General features: G+C 42.5%; 1 protein-coding gene across 6 annotated transcripts in view; it reads right to left on the bottom strand.

Moving 5' to 3' along the window:
• The window catches only part of NOSIP (nitric oxide synthase interacting protein), a 29,377-nt gene extending 6,968 nt beyond the window's left edge, over positions 1–22,409 (bottom strand). Inside the window, exons 1-5 of one of the 6 annotated variants that reach the window (XM_054993321.1) lie at positions 21,829–21,947; positions 6,082–6,319; positions 5,717–5,869; positions 1,532–1,644; positions 808–913 (exon numbers count right to left, since the gene is read on the bottom strand). In XM_054993321.1, coding sequence (XP_054849296.1) covers positions 808–913; positions 1,532–1,601 — 176 coding nt within the window. In that variant the 5' untranslated portion in view covers positions 1,602–1,644; positions 5,717–5,869; positions 6,082–6,319; positions 21,829–21,947. Of the gene's footprint in view, positions 1–807; positions 914–1,531; positions 1,645–5,716; positions 5,870–5,972; positions 6,035–6,081; positions 6,320–21,828; positions 21,948–22,388 lie in introns of those variants that run through there. The other 5 variants (XM_054993320.1, XM_054993322.1, XM_054993325.1 and 2 more) reach the window with 5 other exon arrangements.
• Between the last annotated feature and the right edge of the window lie 260 nt (positions 22,410–22,669).

Below are 22,669 nucleotides of genomic sequence, written 5' to 3'. Positions count from 1 at the left end.
TTCTATATAGCAGCCTGGACCTAGAAAGCTACCTCCAGAATGGGAGGAGAGTTTGTCTATTGTCTTACTTCAAAGACCTGAAAAGGAAAGAGATGCACCCCGAGACTCAGAATGCCCATATCCCTGTGAACAGATATGCAAAGGTTTGTTAGAGGACAGCATCCTTTGCGGTGCTGTCTGGGCCTAGAATATGCTGAGACCCAAGGTCCACAGTGCTGTCATTGATACTCCCCTGCTACTAACACTCTCTCTCTTTACTCTTTTTTTTCCCCTTTCCCTTCCCCACACTCCCCTGATCTGATCATTAGGAAGAACTGATTGTTAGGAAGCTCAGAGAAAGAGCACTGACCGAACAAGTCAAGTAAATAAAAACAAGGAGGTTATCGTAAACTGCAACCATCTCTGCAGAGTCAAGACTTCCTTCTATAGTGAAAGGGAACACCACAGTCTAGTGAAAAAGTATTAGATCCTGGCCTGGGTTCAAGCTCTTGCTCAGCCATGCACCAAGGTCTCTCAAGGTTCAAGTTAATCATTGGTGAAATGGGAATTAACTGTTGGGTGGGGGGGACAAGATAAAGAAAACAGTACTGTGCAAAAAAGGACATTAACGGTAATTAGCTCTGGAGGCATACAGGGCTAGTGAACAGACTGCACTTGGCTTGTGAGTCACTGAAACAGGCAGCTCTTTTTGCTCTACAATGGAGTTAGATGTCCGTTTCTTTGCTGGAAAGAATAAAAAGAGGCCTGCAGTTAAGGAGTACTGTCAATCTTTGGTTCAATTCAACGAATCACCATCTGAGGGCTTACCTCACAACGGGATCCTTGCAGGGCTGCAGGGAGAGGCAGCAGCAGTCGAAGTCCTTAACAGCATCCTTGCTAAGGCGGACATTCTGCGTCCCGTAGCCGGAAGCAGCTGGGAAAGGAACAGTCACACAGGAAGGTCATGTCAGGGAAAAGAACCTGTCAGATCAGCTGCCCTGGAGCTTTCCTCAAACCCATACAAAGGGAAGCAGTTAGTAGAACACCAGGCCAGAAAACCCCAGACTGTTGCTGGTCTTTCCTGGGACAACACTGCTTACTCTTCTGAAGAATTTATGGGCTGCCTGCCGCTCTCTCCCAGGGCAGGGAGAAAAAGAACAAATAATTAGGCTGGCTGGGAGTGGCTTCCGTCAATTTCCAAATGGAGTTTCCATGAGACACCAGGGTGGTGTCGCTCACACCCCTGGGTGTATCTGAGCTCTTAACTAGCCCAGAGCTTCCACCAGTCCACCTCTGGACATTACCAACCATTACCTACCAACCCTGACTCTCGTTTCTTTGCAATACTAGCCCTTGATTTCTCTTTCTAAGTGGTCTGCTGCTACTCAACTCAAATGACTGCTCTTTTCTCTACCCTTGCATCCCAATCCCAGCCAAAGCCTCCCCTTGGTGCACGTCCTCTATACCTATAGCCCTGCCACTTAGTTCATGGCTCTCCAGAGCAGCACCTCTAAGTTTCAGCCCATGGCCTTGTAGTGCGTGGCCTCCTTACCTGTGTCTTTTTTCTTTTCGTGGTAGGTGTAGACAGCCCCTGCGGTGCAGTTCTTGCCATGGCGCGTCATGTGGGTTCAGCAAGACAATCCAGAAAGAGTCCCAGCTTACTTTCTTCAAAGAATGAAATGCTTTAGTTAACCACGTTCTTCAGGGCCTGACCTAATACAGTGCTAGGCACAAAAAAGCTGCTGGAGCATGCTAAAATGGGAGAGGGGAACACAGGTTATAGAATCCTCATGGCCGCAAGTGAAGAAATCAGGAGACACACATGAAGTAGACAGGCAGAAATATAAGGACATATTCCTATTCCAGGGTGACGGGAATATTTATTTGCTTTCTTCATTTATACCCCCTACCTTTTTCCCCAATGGGGACCCAAAGCGCCTTACACTGTTCTTGTCTCCTCCATTTTATCTTCACAACAACCCTGTAAATTAGGTTAGCCAGAGAGTGTGCGACTTGCCCAAGGTCATCCAGCATGCTTCCATAAAAGAGGAGGAATCAGAACCCGAGTCTCCTAGATCCTGATCTGACATTAACCACTATACAACACTGCCTTTTAAAACAGTTGTGTAAAATAAGGAATGTCAATTGATATAGCTTTATTGCCTCTGTATGAAAAACAGAACCACCTGAAACTCTCTCTTTCGCACAACACTAAAGTTGCAAGAAGCCTCTCTTCATCCTAGATACGTACGGACTCTTTTATTACCACAGCAAAGAGCCATCTATTAAATGGACCATTACCATATCTAGTTTTTCTGATATACTTCATTTTATGGTAAGACGTGGTTTGGATCCTATTACTGTTAGGTGGATCTGTAATTGGTTGACAGATCACACCCAAAGAGTGCTTGTTAATGGTTCCTCATCTTGGAGAAGAGTGACAAGTGGAGTGCTTCAGGGATCGGTCCTGGGACCTGTTCTGTTCAACATTTTTATAAATGATTTGGATGAAGGAATAGAGGGAAAGCTTATTAAATTTGCGGATGAAACTAAAATGGAAGGGGTAGCAAATACGGTGGAAGACAGAAGCTGATTCCGCACATGTTGGATAATGCACTTTAATGCACTTTATCAATCATTTGAGGTGGATTTTTTGTTCCGCACACAAAAAAATCCGTTCCAAATGATCTATAAAGAGGATTGGAAGTGCATTATCCAACGTGTGTGGAATCACTCTGAGTCAGGATACAGGATGATCTTGACAGCTGGAAAACTGGGCTAAAACACAAACAAAATGAATTTCAACAGAGATAAAAGCAAAGTTCTGCATTTAGGTAAGAAAAATCAAAGGCATAATCATAGAATGAGGGAGACTTGTCTTGGCAGTAGTATGTGTGAAAAGGATATAGGGGTCTTGGCAGTAGTATGTGCAAAAAGGATCTAGGGGTCTTAGTAGACCATACACTGAACTTGAGTAAGCAGTGTGATGTGGTAGCTAAAAAGGCAAATGTCATTTGGGGCTGTAACAACAGAAGCATAGTGTCTAGATCGTGCAAAGTGATGGTATCGCTCTACTCTGCTCTGGTTAGACCTCACCTACAGTATTGTGCTCAGTTTGGGGAACCACAATTTCAGAATGATATAGACAAGCTAGAATATGTCCAGAGGAGGGCAACAAAGATGGTGAGGGGTCTGTAGACCAAGTCCTATGAGGAAAGGTTGAAGGAGCTCAGTATGTTTAGCTTAGAGAAGAGACGACTAGAAGTGATATGATAACCATCTTCAAGTACTTGAAGGGCTGTCATATACAGGATGGCACAGAGTTGTTTTCCATTGTCCCAGAAGTTTGGACCAGAACCAACGGGTTGAAATTAAATCAAAAGAGTTTGCAGCTAAACATTAGGAAGAACTTCCTGACAAAGTGGTCCCTCAGTTAGAGTGGTCCTTCAGGCTTCCTCAGGAGGGGGTGGGCTCTCCTTCTTGGGAGGTTTTTAAGCAGAGGAAAGATGGCCATCTGACAGTAATGATGATTCTGTGAACCTAGGCAGATCATGAGAGGGGAAGGCAGGAAGGGTTACATCAGTGCTTAGTTCTCACGGCCCCTTCTTACGTGCCCAGGCAGGAAGGGTTACATCAGTGCTTAGTTCTTACGGCCCCTTCTTACATGCTGATTGCTACCTTGGGATCAGGTAGCAATTTTCCCCAGGCCAGTTTAGCTAGGGATCCTGATGGTGTTTTGCCACCTTCTGGGCATGGAGCAAGGGTCACTGGTGGTGTGGGGAGGGGAGGTAGATTTTGATTTCCACTAGGATTTGTCTCATTTCATACAGGGAGGGAGTGGTCACAGCATTGATTGTCTGTGTTCCTATCTAAGGGGACAGACATCCAACAAGAAGTTTCAGAGGGCGGACAGGCTTCACGTCACAGCAGAAAAACACCAAGAGGTGTCTAACAGCACCTTAAGACCAAAAGATTTATTGTGACATAAGAGTCATCAAATGCATAAATGAGGATCTACTTTATGCATCTGGTGACATGGCAGTTAAAGTTCACATAAGCTTGTGCCATAATGAATCTGTTTGTTGTTAAGGTGCCACAAGACCCCTTTTTGTGTTCTGTTAAAGGAGAAATCTACAACAGAAATCTTCTTCTGTTATTTAAGGACATCAGGCTCTGTGACTGCCATCTACTGGAAGATTAGCTAATCATGCAGATCTATACACTATCATTTAGGGCCAAACTAGATATGACAGAATCCACAGGTCCAGCCAGTGGACACTGCCGTTTTAAAATAGAAAAGAGTCCAGTAGCACCTTTAAGACTAACCAACTTTACTGTAGCATAAGCTTTCGAGAACCACAGTTCTCTTCGTCAGATGCATGGATGGTATGAAGAAACTGGTTAGATATGTCATTTTAAAGGGGTTTTAAAATGCTGCATAGGTAGGCCCTAGGGATGCCAGGCTTTAGGTGGTAGCTGGAGATCTCCCGGAATTGCAATTGACCTCCAGGCCACAGAGACCAGTTCCCCTGGAGAAAATGGCTGCTCTGAAGGGTGAGGCCCCAGTGAGGCCCCTCTTTTTCTCAAACCCCACCCTCTCCAGGCTGCACCCCCCAAAAACTCCAGGAATTTCCCAACCTGGATCTGACAACCCTATCAGGCCCGCAGAAAAGCAGGAAAAGATCCTTTTGTTCCTCCCTCCCCGCAACTTTTTAAGCACTAAAACGGGCACTGGAGATGTGTGTAGAAGTTCAGCACTTAAAAAGTCAAATGTTCACCCGTAAGCCCACAAGAAACACATTATCACTGTCCCATTTTCTCCTTGCAGAGTACTCTCCAGGGAAAAAACAGTGATGATTAAATCTACTTTTTGAAGACACTAAAAACAGATCTATCCCTACAGCATCATAAGAATTTAAGAGAGATTATCTAGTCCAACATCCTGTTTTCAACGGTAGACAGCTGGATGTCACAGGAAAGCCCACAAGTAGGGCCTGCTGGCAAGAGCCCGTGAGGGCTTACTCTTCTCCACCTTCTGTCAATCAGAGGTATTCTGCATCTGAACCCACAGGTCTTATTCAGCTGCAATGGCTAGTAGCCTGTGACAGACCTCCATAAAATCTAATAACCTTTTAAATCCATTTAATCCAATGGCAGTCACCACCAATGGCAGTCCATTTAATCCAATGGCAGTCACCATGGGTTGTGAGCTATAAAATAGCCATAGCAGCTATTTTATAGCTCATAACCCATACGTGAGCTAGAAGCAAGAAACAAAACCCAGAATCAATTGGCTTAGACGTGAGTAACTCTGCTTAGGATTTAACTGTAAATCTTTATAGCAAAAAAAAAGTGTTCCCTGAATTAAAGGTCATATTTATTTGGTGCTTTTTAAATCCCACCCTTCCTCTTTCAAGTTCAGGAAGGAATACATGGTTCTCCATTCCCCATCCCCCTTTATTCTCACAAGAACCCTATAAAATAGGTTAGGCTAACAGAGAATAAATGGCTAAAGGCCCCTGGTAAGTTTTAGGTGGGTAGCTGTGCTGGTCTGCAGTAGAACTGCAGGATTTGACTCCAGAGGCACCTCAGAGATCAACAAAATTTTTAGCGTGTAAATTTTCAAAAGCCAGAGCATCCTTCTTCAGACAGCAGTTTTGTGGTTATCAAGGATGTGAACCCAGGTCTCCCTACTCCAAGCCCAGCACTCTAACCTCTATACAATACTGATACTTACTTTTAGTCATTCACTTCTTCACACTAGGTTTTCTAAAGTTGCCCCGGATGCTAACACTGAGCCAGGAATCATTTTCTCAAGTAAGGCTGCCAACTGTGCTGGAGCAGGATAGAGGGGAGCAGCCTGCTCTGATCTTGTGTCTTTAATAGCTACCTAATATGCGAAAATCAACAGGAAAATCTTTCCACGGAGATATTAAGTATTACCGGTTGATAACTACGGCAAATCAAATTGCGGAGAAAGGCACAGCTATTACCAATCCTTCCCTTGGACGCAGCTGCTTTCCTGCTCCTCCCTGCTTTAGAACTTCCTTCCCAAGCTCCTTCCCCAGCGTTTCTGGCGCGAGAAACAGTTTAACCCCTTACCCAAACAAAAATTCCTCTTCTTCCTAGAGAACCGGAAGCAGGAAGTCCAATGTCCGGAAGTAAGCTACAGTTGTGCCTCAATTAAAGCGTCTCCCGTTGCCTTGGAAGCAACGAGCTAGCGACAGTGGGCCTGTGGCACTGAGGTTCCTATGCAAAAAAGGAGGGTTTCCGCTTCGATGTTCAAAGAAAACTCGCGTCAGACTTTCCTTCAAGTCCTAATAATCCTTCGTTTTCGTCCCTGGATTTGGGGATGGAAGAGTTGGGGAAAAATAGAAGTCTGCGTGGATCTTTTTCCTGAATAAAAGTTTCTACATAAACAAATCCAGAGTAGCAGCTATGTTGCAGCAAAAACAAAGGCAAACAAGTTTTTACTCTAGTATGAGCTTTCATGGAATTGAGCCCACTCAAAACTTATGCTAGGATGACAATATGCTGGTCTTGAAAATCCTGTTTACATGAATAAAAATTCTAAATGAGTTGGAAAAGCTGAATGTTTCTCCTTTGAGGTCTGTAAAGGAGGGGCTTGAGCTTGGCCCTCTTTTTGGTGTGAGGATGTGGCGTCTTTCAGTGGGCGCTCCTCATGCTCTCCATTAGGTAAATGTTCTCTACCAGTTGGAAGCACTAGTGCTGAAGCTACCAGCGTCTCCTTTGTGTTGGCTTCAGAATAAGACTGAAGGAGTGAACTGGAAACAGGATAGGTAAGCTCTACACTAAACACACATAGGGTTGCCAGCCTCCAGGTAGTGGCTGGAGATCTCCCGGAATTACAACTGGTCTCCAGGCCACAGAGATCAGTTCACCTGGAGAAAATGGCTACTTTGGGGAGTGGACTGTATGGAATTATGCCATGCCAAGGTCTTTTCCCTCCCCAAACCCCACTTTCTCCAGGTGTCTCCCCCAGATCTCCAGGAATTTCCCAACTTGGAGCTGGCAACCCTAACCACGCAAAAGGAGGATGGTACAGAGTGTATGTTCCAGCTGTTCGATTTTACCAGGGGCAATTCCTGTTTGCTGGTATATGTTCCTGGTAAATCACTGCCTCTGTGTTTTGTGGGCAGAAAGTTGGGGGTGGGGTGCACTTTTAAAGAAAAAAATGTTTAGTGTGCACATTAGGGTAATTCTACTCTTCTTACCTCTGTGACCCCTAATTGCTCATCTAGGACCCAGTCAGCCATTTCACAGGAGGATGCTAATAAGATTCATTTTTAAAGTATGTATTTAATATATCTAATATGTTATGTTAGCATGTTACGTATGATAACGTTGCAGAACGGTGGTCCACAGCCCATGAGTCAGCAGGGTTGCTAATGCTAACTCTAAGTTATGAAATTCCTGGAGATTTGAGGATAGACTTTGGTGAGGGGAGGGAGCTCAGCAGGGATGTAGAGTCATAGAGTCCTAGGATTACCAGCCTCCAAGTAGGGCCTGGGGATTAAAACTGAATCAAAACTGATCTCCATACTGCAAAGAGTTTTATTTATGCTATGTATAGTCCACCTTCCTCACTGAGACAAAAGGCAAATTACACAGTGCAGGTTAATACAATCAATGGTGCGGACATTCAATAAGCAAGCAATAAAATGGGGGTAAAGATTACAGAAATTTGGAGACAAGCAGAAATCTGATACAGAGCTGAAAATGATGCTGAGACAACACATAAGCAAACTGACACCACATATTACACAACATGGAACTATCCAGTAGGAACATACAGCAATATACAGTATACAGTAGTGCAGTCTGCATTGCCGGTTCCTTTCCAACATATCTCTTCAAACCATTTCCTTACAGCCCAGTCCTGTTCCCTGTGTAAAAAGCCCTCCTGAATAATTCAATTTTGCATAGTTTGCAGAAAGCCAGTGTGGAACCAGCATAAAAGGAATCATAAGCGGCCTATGTGTAAAGTGGTCCCCCCCCCCCCGCCTTCCTTCCAGCTTCTTTCATGGTTACAATAGAAAGTTCTCTACTTTGCCACATAGAGGAGCAGATAAAAACATTCCAAGGTTGACTTTCTCTCCAGAAGTGATAAGAGATGAGCATACACCCCCTTCTCTCTTGAAAGATACGTGTTTGGCACTGTGTAGATCGTGATGTTGGAAAAGGAGTTGGTGTTAAACCAAAAAAGATGCAATTTAGCAATATAAGCTACCCAATTCTTGCAGAAATCTCCTGAGAATAACTGTGTGAAGTGAACAAAACCAACCAGTGCGTATGGTACAGACTGTGATGTTGGCAGAAGTTAGAGAATGGACTGAAGATGTAATAGACCTGAGTACAGAAGTTCTGGGTGGAACCCAAAGAGGGCAAAACTGATAGTGTTCCCCTTTCTCAGAAAGAAAACCCAATCGGACTTGGAAACTATACCTCCCTATAATAGTAATTTAACCATTGAAAGTTCAAATGTTAAAAAAAAAACAACCTTCCGCTCCAAAAGCCTTCAGCTCCATTGTTACCCCCCCCCCTCTCGAAGCCAAGGCTCTTTAGTGTCTGCACCTGCTTTAGCATTATCAGACCTTTTGTGGATGGGTCCAGTTGGATTATAAAAATAGAACACATACAGGACATGCAGTCGTTATTTTATAAGAGAAACTGTTTCATTTTTAGTGTATTCTAGAACAAGCTGTCCCCAGGGAGCAGACTCACTGCTCAAACTGCAAGAATTATAAAAGTAGATGAGATTCCCTCCAAACTCTCAATTTTACAGACTGTAACTTTGATTTTAAATAGCAATTGAGTTACTCTCTCCTGACTGTTAATTCCCTGCTGTCCCTACTTTGGAGCAGGGAATTTCTGTGTAAGCTTGGTGTAACTCTGTCATTTAGCAAAGAGGGAATGACGTCAGATTTGCCCAAAGCACAAGCAGCAAGTTATCTTATGGCTTTAATGTCCACCACACCCCCACAGGGACACCACCAGGAGAGTGGGAGCTTTTCTGACCGCTTCAGGCAGAAAATGCACATGTATGGGCAGCTGTTGATTTTGCCTAAGTGCAGGCTGGCACCTGCAGAAGGTCCTGTTCAGATGAGTGAAACGGCCATAATGGGGCATAGGAAGAGAGGCTGTCCTGTAGATATGAGAGGCCAAGGCCATGAAGGGCTTTGTACATGATAGCCAGAACCTTGAATTGAACCTGGTTACTGATGGGCAGCCAATGGCTTGACTATGGAATGGCAGCAATAGGCATGTGTTACCTAGCTTCTGAGAATAATCAAGCTGGACCATTCTGCACCAGCTGGACCCTTCAAGCTGATTTGGCTTGCTGTTCTGGACTTAGCAATTCTATTTACTACAATATTTGTGACACATGCTTACTGTATGTATCACGTTAATTTACTGCATTGTTCTCTACCTTTGTAACCCACTTTCTACATTATGGCACAGCATGCCTTTGATAGGGTTTTTTTTTTGCATCTTTTCCAGTTCTGTAATCCTAGTCCAGCTGCATTGTTTATTTGCTGTCTGATCAGTTTTTAAAAATATATTTTGTAATTCGCCTTGAATCTCAGCAAGAAATTTGGGCTATAAACAAAGTAAATAAAATAATCTACTTCTCATACAATATTGTTTCCCCCCCATCCCCATTTTCTCCTTAAAACAACGACCCTGTGAGGTAGGTTAGGCTGAGCGTGTGACTGGCTCAAGGTCATCCAGTGAGTTTCCTTGGAAGTGTGGGTTTGAACTTGGGACTCCCAGAGCCTAATCTTTCACTTTAACCCCTGCAGTCCTGGGGAGAAATCTCGGAAGAGTTGCATTATCAGGTGATTATTTGTCTGTCTGAATGGGCCACCATAGTGTGGTTTAGCGGTTAGTGTGTCGGACTAACAGTACAATCCTAAACAGAGTTACTCCAGTCTCGGCCCATTGCTTTCAGTAGGTTTAAACTGGAGTAACTCGTTTTAGGATTGCGCTGTAAGATCTGGAGACCCAGGCTCAGATCCCTACTCTGCCATTAAAGTTTGCTGGATGACCAGTCATACACACTCAGCCTAAGCTACCTTACCATTTTGTTGTGAGGATAAAAGGGGGATAACAGTATAAACCACTTTGGGTCCACATTGGAGAGAGAGGCTGGGTATAAATGAAGTAAATTTTAAAAACTTCTGTATCACAGGTCACCTTAAACATGCTTTTCACTGGTGTCAATTCATGCATTCAGCTTCAGATGATTATCAGATTTACAGTAACCAAGCATCTTGTGCAGTCATATGAAGCACACACACCCAACCTAATTTCAGATCTCATACCTTGGTAGGTATGTGCTACTCAAAACACTGGTTAAAAAAAAAATCCCACTTTTATTTCAACCTGTGTTCCTGCCACAGCAAAACAGAAGAGAATTTTGAACTCTGAGCAAACAGAAGCACAGTTCATTTCTGTGGCTCACTCTTCCCCCAAGCTAAAAAACCTGCTGAACAACCATGCAATCAAAACTGGAAAGTGTTGATCCTTCTAAACAAACAACTGTTAATACAACACAATATGCATCAGTAATACAGAAAAGCTACAAGTTGGATCCTTGCCAAATAACAGTTTCTCACCACACTGACTAGGGTTGCCAGCTCCAAGTTGGGAAATTCCTGGAGATCTGGGGGGGGGGGAGGTGAAACCTAGAGAAAGTGGGGTTTGGGGAGGGAAAGGACCTTGGCATGGCATAATTCCATAGAGTCCACCCCCCAAAGTAGCCATTTTCTCCAGGTGAACTGATCTCTGTGGCCTGGAGACCCGTTGTAATTCCAGGAGCTCTGCAGCCACCGCTGAAGGTTGGCAACCCTAACATTGATGTGGGTACATGTTATATTCAGCATAGGTTGGTTGCCGAAAACATCCACCCCATTGTGAATGATCTTTCCATCCTACCTATAACATTTAGAACTGCTTACGTCATCATTCTTATGAAGAGACTGTCTCGTCTCTCCACTATTGATTGCCAGGGATGTCTGGTGGGAATATGGGATTCCCAACATCATCATGAAAGTCTTATAAAGCCAGCTATGCTCAGTTGTGGTTAGGCTATTTGTCACAGGGAGGCAGCTTTCAGTGGCACGCCAATAGTGAATATAGTGTATTCTTCTGCAAAAGGTTCCCAGAATACAAAACTGAGGATCTACCTAACCCTACTAAGGAGGGTTGTGGTTAAAGCTGTAATCTCCATATTCAGAGGCAGTGAACTTCTAAATTCCAGTGCCAGGAGGCAACTTCAGGGGAAGGCCTCAGCTCAGCCTCTATGTCTTGTTGTTGGCCCTCCAGAGTAACTGGCTGGCCACTGTGTGAGACAGGATGCTGGACTAGATGGACCAATGGGCCATTTCCACACGTCCCAGCATAGCGCTAAACTCACGCAACAAAGGCGCCTTCCTGGCAGGATTTCTGACGTCATCACGCCACGAAAATGGGATCGTAGCGCAATGACGTCAGAAATCACACCAGGAAGACGCCTTCTTTGCATGAGTTTAGCGCTATACTGGGATGTGTGGAAACTGACTTTTTTTTTTCAATTTACAGTTTTATTTATATTTTTAACTTTTTTGTAATACAAACATTCCAACACTAAACTCCAACCTGTAACATTAACCAATAAAGTAGACAAATTGGATTAGATGGATTAATGGTCTGATCCATCAGGGCCCTTCTTATGTTCTTCTTACGTTAAATCCTGGCCAATGTGATGATAATTTAGTTCAGTGGTTTTCAGACTCTCTAGTAGTCTCTACCTTCAGGGAACTCTTTCCACATTGACTCACCTGTCAAGGATCTGTAACAACCCCCTGCACATTCTAGAGGATCTTGGGCCATGTTTAAGGTGTGACTGTGTACTACTTGCTTTATGTAGGCCAGGGTGTGAGTGTGTTCAATGTGCTCAGTGCTCATCAAGCTCATGTGCATTGCAGAAGTGGAAAGTAAGCTGTTTTGCAGGCCTGCTATTATTGATTTTTATTGTTGTTGTTGAAAACCCCTGGAATAGTTTCCCCCGGGACTGCCTGAAAACTACTGCACTGTTGGAAAGTTCAGTTCAGTTCAGCCCCACATTCTTTTTGCATTTGAAATATATCCTGCTGTTTTCCCTATCCTCCATAGTGGGGGGGGGGAGTGTTAAACCGATTTACCAAACAGGTTGCACCAAAAATGTCAGCCAACCACATTGTAAACTGAGCACCTGAGAAAAATAGCCTTAAGGGAGCACAAACTGGCTTCCTTCCGATAACTGTACTGATTGGGTTGAGATAGGTCTGCTGCTAACCACCATGGGTGAGGATGTAGAAAAGAGGAACTCCTGGGAGGATTTAAGTTGGTGCACACTGCACAGATTCATTTTAGGAGAGATGGCCGTTTGGAGGGATTCTGTTCCAGGAGGGAAATGTGTTAATGAAGACCCTCATCAAATGTGCGGCAAGTTAGGAATGGAAACCAGGAGGCACCATTTCATGCCGAACTGAGATTCTTTGCCTCTGAGATTGTATCAGCACTGGAGCAACAATACTAAAGTATGTAAAAAACCAAGCCAAAGCAAATCAAGGACTGGTGATATGAAAATTAGTGGTGATAACAGGGGAGGTCCAGCCTTGCTTTGCAAATAGACTGGGCAGGAAACTAAAGAGCAATTCTTGGTTTCAGTGACACAGATATGAGGAAGTGGGATTGGTTTATATATATTTTAGGTCAGGTTATGACCCTAAAAGGTATGTTACTGAAAAGAGAAAGAAGATTGAAACCATGCATAAACCTATAAGAAAAGAGTGCGTCATCGTGACAGGAAAGTCTTTTCCCTCCAGCCATTGGACCGTGCAGCTTACTTTCATGCTGCTAAAAAAATTTCTTACGTCAGTATCTCAGACCCGTGACTCAGCATCACAAGTGAATTAAGGAATTTATTCCTTGTTTTTGCTGCAAACTGGGAGCATGGCACAACTGAAAGGGCATTTTAAGCAGGACAACAGTGTTTTAATCAATTAATAAATTAGAACGGCTATTTCAAGAACTCCCAAAATAAGAGGCATGTTAGTTAGTTGTTTAAAACATTTTTATACCACCTTCCCGCCCAAATATAGTCCCCCCGTGGCAAACATCAAAATATTAAGACATTTCAACATTAAAACAGCATTTAAAATAAAGTATATGTAAAATAAACAATTTGATAAAAATATATAAACACACAGACACACATCATAACACAACCAGGGAGGAGAGCCAATAACAGTTACTGGTGGAATGACAAACAAAACAAAAAAGTTTTCATCTGCTGATGAAAGACAACAATAGAAGGAGACAGATAAATCTCTATGGGGAGAGAGTTCCAAAATTTTGGTGCCATGAATGAGAAGGCCCTTTCTTGGGTTCCCACCTATTTAGGCTCATGGTGGGGGCACCTGAAGCAGGGCCTCCAAAGATGACTGGAGTGGATGGGTAGTTTCATATGGGAGAAGGTGGTCCTTAAGATATGCTGACCTCAAGCCATATAGAGCTTTAAAAGTTAATACCAGCATCTTGAATTGGGCTCAGAAGAAGTCTGGGAGCCAGTGTAGATGGAACAAGACTAGAGTGAAATGGTCCGACTCCCTACAACTCACTCCAGTCAACATTCTGGTTGTAGCATTCTCTACCAACTGTACCTTCTAGACAGTCTCCAAGGGCAACCTCATATAGAGCACATTGCAGTAATCTAGATGTTTCCAGGGCATGCAGCTGATACACCAGCTGAAGTGGGCAAAGGCACACCTGGTTATTGCTGCCACCTCTATTACTGCCACAGAAGTAGGATTGCCAGATCCCTATACCCTCCCAGCAGGAGGGGCAGGGGCCGGTATTCACCAGGATGGTGATCCTTGCACACGCACAATGCGCACACTCCTGATGACGATGTGACGACGTCACTTCCAGAAGTTACATCATCTCCCTAGCACAGGAGTGTTTCCATGCTTTATACAGGGCTAATCCAGCCCATTTGGGGCCAAAATTGGCCCCTGCGGAGAGCGGGAGCACTCCTGCAGCCTGTGCAATGACATCACTTCAGTGATGTCACTTCAAGGAAGTGATGCCGTTGCATCCCCCTGGGAGCACACCCACTGTGTGCTTGCTTGGGTGACCTGCCAGTGGCAGGCAATTGCCAGGCAGCTTGCCACCTCCCACCAATAGCCAGCAATTGGCAGGCAATGGGGCAAACCACTGGAAATTTGCCCACCACTGGAGGGCAACTGGGAACCCTAAACAGGAGGCACGGGTCCAGCAGCCCTCCCCAATATATGAATCTGCAGCTTTAGAGGGAGTGCAACCCCAACCAGAACAAGATATATCCCATTTCTTGGACCAAACCTTCCCCTCACCAGTAGAACTTCTGTTTTGTCAGGATCAAGTTTCAGTTTGTTAGCTCTCAGACATTCTAAAACTGCCTCCAGGCACCTGTTCATGGTTTCCACAGCCTCCCTATGTGCTAGAAGAGCAAGACAGAGCTGAGTGTCATCTGCATCTTGATGGCAACTCAGCCCACATCTCTAGATGACTTCTCCCAGCATCTTTACACAGATGTTTTTTGGTTTTTTTTGAAAAAATTTTTATTGGGTTAGAATCCGTTATTTTTTTTTTACATTACATTCAATTTTCCCCAAATTTTTCACTTCTAACCCCCTCCCTTTCCCCCCCTTTTGTTGACTTCCAACAGCTTTCCCACCCTTTGTCCCTTTTCCCTTACTTCTGTTAAATTCCTCTATCTAAAACAAATATACATTCTTCATTATACTAAGCAGTACATCCTTAACTACTTTTCTTGTTATATACCCAAACTGTAAGTCTTTGTTTCCATCTTGGATAAACAATTTATCCCATTTCCAGTTTTAAATATTTCTATATATATCATAAATCTATATATCATAAACCATAAAACTCTTACATTTAAATCAAACAATTTGACTTATTCTCTATATATTACTCATTGTATCTTTTTATGGTAATTCTATATAACTCATCACATCAATTTAACTCTTCAGTTTGGTGCAAAATCTTATCAAATCTTATCAAAGAAAGAAAATATTGTTGGTTACTCATTACTTATATTTAAACCTTATCATTAATTATTTTCCATCAATATTCTATCTATTAACCTATATATATCTATATATATCTCAATCTATTAATCTAACTGCTTATAAATTCACATTTATCTCTTCTCCCCCCGGTAAAGTCACCCCCCTCTACATTCTATTATACTTCAGTAGTTCTCAAACTGCCACAGTTTTCCTCCCACCTCCCATTTCTTCTCCAGATATTGTTTCAGCTTCTCCCAATCTGTGTTAAACTGCCCTGAGTCCAGATTTCTCAGTTTTCTTGTCATCTTGTCCATTTCTGCCATGTACAGCAATTTGTAAATCCAATCTTCAATAGTTGGCACTTCTTGTACTTTCCATTTTTGCGCATACAAAAGTCTGGCTGCTGCTGTCATATAAAATATCAACGTCCTATGATGGGCTGGAATTCCCTCCATTCCCAAGTTTAGTAGCAGGAGTTCTGGGTTCTTATTTATTTGAAATTGTAAAATTTCGCTCATTTCTCTTATTATTTCCCCCCAGTACTGCCTAGCTACATCACACGACCACCACATGTGATAGAGGGACCCCTCATGTTTCCTACATTTCCAGCATTTATTAGAAGTGTTCAAGTTCCCTAGCGCAATCTTCTTTGGTGTCATGTACCAACGATAAATCATTTTGTAAATATTCTCTTTAATATTTGTACATGTCGTTGTCTTCATTGTAGTCTTCCACAAGTATTCCCATGCCTCCATTGTTATCTCTTTATTAAAATTTATAGCCCATTTCACCATTTGTGTTTTGACTGTCTCATCCTCAGTATACCATTTCAACAGTAATTGGTATACCTTGGATATTCTTTTCTTGTCCTCTTTGAAAAGGGTCTGCTCTAGTTCCGAATTCTCTATTCGTATACCTCCCTTCACAGAGTCCGAATTATACAAATCTCTGATCTGTCTATACTGGAACCAATCATAGTTCGGTGATAGTTCCTCTTGCGTCTTTATTCTGAGTTTAGATGCTTCTATTTTGGTTATTTCTTTGTATGTCAAACATTGCCGTTCATTGTCAACAGCTCTCGGGTCTATCACCTCATATGGAACCACCCACCAAGGAGTTCCTTCTTGTAGGTAAATTCTATATTTCTTCCAGATTATGTATAGACTTCTCCGTACAAAATGGTGCAGGAACATCGAGTTGACCTTTACTTTGTCATGCCATAGGTATGCATGCCATCCAAATATTTTTTTATATCCCTCTAGGGCTAATAGTTTCTTGTTCTTTAATGTCATCCACTCTTTCAGCCAAACTAGGCAGATTGCATCGTGATAAAGTCTCAGATTGGGCAGTTGCATTCCGCCTCTTTCTTTTGCATCTTGTAAAACTTTCATTTTCACTCGAGGCTTCTTGCCTGCCCATACAAAATCTGATATTTTCCTCTGCCATTTTTCAAATTGTTTAGAGTCTCTGATGATTGGTATTGTCTGTAGCAAAAACATCACTCTTGGTAACACATTCATCTTAACCGCTGCAATCCTACCCAACCATGACAGATTGAGCCTATTCCATTTAATCAAGTCTCTCTCAATCTGAATCCACAATTTTTCATAATTATTCTTGAACAAATCTATATTCTTTGCAGTCAGTTCAATTCCCAGATATTTCACCTTACTTGTTACTTCACAATCCGTTGTTTCCATTAACAATTGTTGTTTCTGCTTAGTCATGTTTTTGCATAATATCTTTGACTTTTTTTTATTAATGAAGAAACCTGCCAAGTCTCCAAACTCCTTGATCTTATCTATCACTTTTGGCATGTTCTCCAGTGGGTCCTCTACAATTAACATTATGTCATCCGCAAATGCTCTGACCTTGTATGAATAGTCCTTTATTTTTATTCCTCGAATTTCCTCATCTTGTCGTATTTGTATCATCAGAATCTCCAATACTAAAATGAACAACAGTGGAGACAACGGGCAACCTTGTCTTGTTCCTTTGCTTATAGTCAATTTCTTGGTCAATTCATCATTTACCACAATTGCTGCAGTCTGGTCCCTATAGATTTCCTTAATTGCTCTGATGAATCTTTCTCCTAATTGTAGCTTTTCCATAGTGGCAAACATAAAGTCCCAGTTTAAGTTGTCAAATGCCTTTTCAGCGTCAACAAAGAAGAAGCCAACCTCTTTATCACAACGCTTATCATAGTATTCAATAGCATCAATCACTTTCCTTAAATTGTCTCTTATTTGTCTGTCTGGTAGAAAGCCTGCTTGCTCCTCCTCTATAACTTCCGAAAGCCACCCCTTCAGTCTCTCCGCCAGAATCTTCGCAAAGATTTTATAGTCATTGTTGAGTAACGATATAGGTCTGTAATTTTTCACACTAGTCAAGTCTTGACCCTCTTTTGGGATCAATGATATGTTCGCTTCAGACCAAGTGTCTGGAATCCTTTGATCCCTTAAAACTCCATTGATCACCTCCTTTAGGAATGGTGCCAGCTCATTGGCCATAGTCTTATAAAATTTAGCTGTAAGTCCGTCTGGCCCTGGCGCCTTTCCTAGATTTGCAGATTGTATTGCCTTACTTATTTCCTCATCCGTTACTTCACTGTTCAGTTTATTTCTCCAAGCGTCCGAGATTTCTGGAAGTGTCATTTTCTCCAAATATGATGCTATTGAGTCTTTATTTACTTCTTTCTTATTATACAGTTTAGCGTAGAATTTATAAAAGGCTCTACTAATGGTATTTTGTTCCAAATACGTTTTGTCATCTTCACAAATTTTATTTATTATTTTCTTTTCCCTTCTTTTCTTCAGTTGCCATGCCAGGTACTTCCCAGGTTTGTTTGCACCCTCAAATACTTTTTGATTCAGCCTTTTAAGATTCCACTCCAATTCTTTATTACTCGATGTATTGTCGAAGGCTTTATTACTCATTGCTGTTAGCTGTTCTTGCAATATTTTAATTTCCTGGTATAATTTCTTTTTCCCTGGTCTCTTTTTTAACTGTATTTCCTTAGTTTTTATTTTCTCCTCAATCTCATGTCTCTTCTCCTCTTTCTTCTTCCTTGCTCTACCATTTAAGTCCATTAGTATGCCCCTTATAACCGCCTTATAAGCATCCCAAACTTTATCAGTTGGTACTTCTTTATTCACGTTGTATTGAATGAAAAACTTTGTCTCTCTTCTCAATATTTCCATATTCTCTTTTTCCTGTAACAAATCCTCATTTATTCTCCATGCTTTCCTTTTCCTCCTTTTCCCCAGCTTCCACATAATTGGGTTGTGATCTGAGCCTACCATCGGCATTATTTCTACATCTTTAGTCCATAACGCCAAATCTTTTGAGGCCCAGATCATGTCAATTCTTGATAGCGTGGAATGCCTTGCAGAGTAAAAAGTAAACTGCCTACTTTTAGGATATTCTCTCCTCCATACATCTTCAAGAGTCTCTTGTTGAATCAACTCAAAAAAGAGCTTTGGTAATAGTCCTCTTTTCTTTTGTGTCATAGTAGTCTTTTTATCCAGTTCCAAGTCTGTCACTCCATTGAAGTCTCCAGCAAGAATTATTTGGTCATATGAAAGATCATCTAAATGCTTCCTCAAATCCTCAAAGAAGCTCTCTTTTGCACCGTTGGGTGCATAGATTCCGACTACCAACACTCTCTTTAGATTCCAAGTACATTCCACTGCTACAAATCTGGCTTCCACATCTTTCATTATAAATTTTGGTTGTAGCTCCTCTTTTACATACAACACCACTCCTCTTTTTTTTTTACTTGAGGCCGCTACAAAGTCTTTGCCCAATTTTCCCAGTTTTAGATATTTTACATCCTGTTTTCGAATATGAGTCTCTTGCAAACAAACAATATCACATTTTTGTTTTAATAGCCAGTGAAAAATATTTTTTCTCTTGTTCGGTGAGTTTAGTCCATTTACATTCCAAGATAATACTTTACACTCCATATTCATAATCTTGTTGGTAAGTCTTTTTCATTGTCCCTTATAAATCGCTCCATCTCCCGCTCAGATCTGATACGCTTTTTAGCGCCTCCAAATTCGAAGGACAAACCCTCTGGAAGCTCCCATCTGTACCTGATTTTCATGTCCTTCAACATCTGGATTAGCCCTTTATATTTTTTCCGATCTAGTAACACTGATCTGGGTAGTTCCTTCATTATGATAATTGTCTTGCCATCGATCTCCAATGGATCTTGAAACTGTTTAGTCACAATCTTCTCTTTCATGTTTCTTGTTGTAAATTGTACAATCACGTCTCTTGGTAGTTTCCTCTGGGTTGCAATTCTCGAGTTCACACGATATGCCACATCTAGGATAGCCACAACATCCTCCTCCTCCTTCCCCAGGTATTCAGCTAACACCTCCGTCATCTGTTCTTGCGCTGTCTTTCCTTCCACTTCCGGCAGGCCGCGAAATCTGAGCTGCTTCTCCATATTTCTGCTTTCCGCAACCGCCATCCTTCCCCTCATCAGCCTCATCTCTGTTTGTTGCGTGTCTGCTAGGTTCTCCATCGCTCCTTCTACTGTTTTAACTCTCTGCTGCGTCCCTTGTAATTCACTTTGTATTGTTTCCATACCTTTCTTCACTTCTGACAGCTCCGATTTTACTTCTGACAGCTCCGATTTTACTGTCCGTTTAACCTCTTTAATCAGCTCCAATTTCATGTCTTTAAATTCTTTAATCACCTCCAAAAGTTTTTTATCCAGGTTTTCTATTGCCGATTGCCACTCTTTCTTCGACATCGTGGGGCTTGCTTTAGCTCGCTCCCACGAGTCTGCTCTCTTCCTTAACTCCGTGGCGTTAAATTTAGTACCTTTTTTATTTCAAATGTCCCGGTCTTCTTGCATAAATTAATTTTAAAGGGTCCAAAATGTCGGGCGTCTTTTCTCTATGGTCTCTCTATGATTTTATAATCCAATATGGCCTACTTCCTTTTCCGCTGAGGCCGCGGCCCTTCCCCTCTCAAAGATGGCGATTCCCTTCTTCCTGCCCTCCAGCCAGGGCCGCTTCTCTCCAGCCGCTCTATTGTTGTTACGCACTTCCTGTCTCCCGTCTTCCCACAGCAGATCTCGCGATGGTGTCTTTTTCTCACAGCTCCAAAGCCACAGGTATTCAAAACAATAGTCCGATTTCTTTAATAACTTCTTTAAACTTAGTCTCTTTTCTAATACAACTCCTGCCGAAGCTTCCCCTCCTTTTCACTAGTCTGTTGCAGTTTAAAAGTCTACTTTTTTTTCCTCTCTGTTTTTATCAATCTGTCCCGTATCGGAAGATAGTGATCTTTACCTTCCCTTCACTTTTCTCGGGTTGTAATCGCTGTTTCGATTTCAAATTCTCCTTTCCACTTCTTCCCCCAATCGAAGCTTGGGTATGTAGGTCTTATGCCAGCCGAATTGGCCCCAAAACTGCCGCAGAGATTGTAGCCGACCCGTCTCAGGGTGGGACCTCAAGGATCGGGAGGGGACCCGTTGTGTAGAGCCCCCCCTCGTCCGAGATCAACGCGCCCTAGGGTCTCGAGCGTTCTTTGCCTGCTCTCCACCTGAGAGCAGTCGGCCGCGGGCTATTTTCACCCCGCCGGCCGCTTAAAACGGCAGTCCGGTCAGCTCCGCAAATGGAGCTGCGTTAGACCTCCATGAATCCCAAACCGGAAGTCTCCATCTTTACACAGATGTTTAAAAGCATGTGGGACAAGATAGAACTTTGGGGGGCCCCATAGGCCAGAGACCTCTCACATGTAAAAAAACATTACTCTTATGTTATTAGAATAGACTACTCTCGCAAAAATTAAATTGATTTTGGTGTGATGTGTCACACCAAAGGTACGAACACTACCTTTTAAGCCTTAATAAAGAGCAGATCCTTATAATAAAAAAGATGGCAAGCCAAATATAAATAAATGATTTAATGTTTATAAACAACAACTTGTAATCCAAACAAATGGATTTACATTCAGTAAGTAAATAAAATTGCAAGACTCTGGCATGGCAGAAAACAGAGCCATTCCTGAGCTGCCAAAAGCCTCTTTCACGAAGAACGAGAAACCAGTTGCTTACATGTAGAGATTTTGCTTCAGTTTGACACCTAAACTGGAGCAGGACTTTTTGGAGTGTCCATATGACACTGTCCCCTAATTGCCCACTTTTCTCCACTATGTTAAGATCATTCCCAAATCTGGCTTGATACAGTCTTATGGTCCAAGCATGTTTGCATGCCAAGTGAACAGAAAGAGGAGTGCTTTTTAAGGTCCCATCCACATTGGCTCCATTTTCTTTGCCTCTGCCCCTTGCAACCACCATTTCTTCCCATGCCATTGGAAGCCTTGGGGGGTGGAGTTTTAAAAAAATCAGTAATTGCTAAATCAATATAATTTTATAACATTAGCATAATCTGTTCCCATGACTTACTAGCTCTACTGGGTTTCTGGCTTTACATTTAAGCTCTTTTCAGTCTGGAGACATACCTTTCCCCTTATATCTCCGCAATGAGATATAGAGACTCTTTAAAAAATGAAAATCAGGAATTCAGAGGAACTAGGCGATCATGGCAACAGGTCTTTACTAGTGGAGAATCCACAAGGACTAGCAAGATCCATCTCATTTTCCTTTGTATCCCTTCCACCACAATTTCCTCTTTCTCTTTTTTGGTAGCCTCCATTTGCTTCTCTCCTTTTCCTGTTTTCTTCTCTTTTTTTCATCTGCCAACCAACTTACCTTTATTGGTTCCACTGTCTTCAGCTTTCTCTCTTTCCATCCCCCTGACAGCCTCTCTCTAGGATCTGTCAAGCTCTGTTGTCTGGGGGTCTCTCTTCCTCCAGGCTGAGTAGTGTGGGTAGTGAGTGCCTGGTGGTTGCTGCCAGGCTTGTCTTCCTCTAACACAGGACATGACAGTTGAAGGGGATGGAACCCTTTCAAAGGCTGTTTGGTTCAAGTCCATTCATGCCCCGTCCCCATGGCTTCACTTTACAGAAACCAAAGCTCGGAATGCTTAGCAATAGTGTTGTGGTTGCCTAATAACTTCCAAACTGGCCACTGATAGCTCAGTGGATAGTCTTTTTTTAAAGCTACAGGTGGTGTTTGTATTATTTTGGAGAGTTTTAATCCCCTGAATGTGTATTTTGCGTTTTCTTTTTTTCAGATTTTTTTGCAAACTTGGAACTTTCTGCAGGTCTGTAGAGAAACCCCCCAACTCCATTTTGCAGTATATTAATTCACACTCTGTGGCCCAGTTTGGAAACAGATATATGATAATGCTACAGCACAATAGCACTTACCGATTCTTTTAAAAGCCTGAAAAATCCCTCCAATGGCAAAGTCGAGAGGAAATGGTAGCTGAAAAAGCAAAGTGCACATCCTCGTGTGGATTCTGTTGCCAATGCAAATATCTCTGCATTTGTGGTCGATATGACAGGGGAATGGAGCGGGAAAAGCCCAAGAAGAGTTCTCAGAAACTTATTATTTCAGGGCGGCACCTGCACGTCACTGGACACTGTGCTCTCCTGCTGTCGCAGTAATTTGTAACTGGATTGCCTTGCCTATATAGGGCAATCTAGTA

The sequence above is a fragment of the Eublepharis macularius genome, chromosome 12 (assembly GCF_028583425.1).
Source record: "Eublepharis macularius isolate TG4126 chromosome 12, MPM_Emac_v1.0, whole genome shotgun sequence".
NCBI classification, from domain to species: domain Eukaryota; kingdom Metazoa; phylum Chordata; class Lepidosauria; order Squamata; family Eublepharidae; genus Eublepharis; species Eublepharis macularius.
Note: the sequence above shows the minus strand (reverse complement) of the source record. Positions and strands in the feature narration are given on the sequence as shown.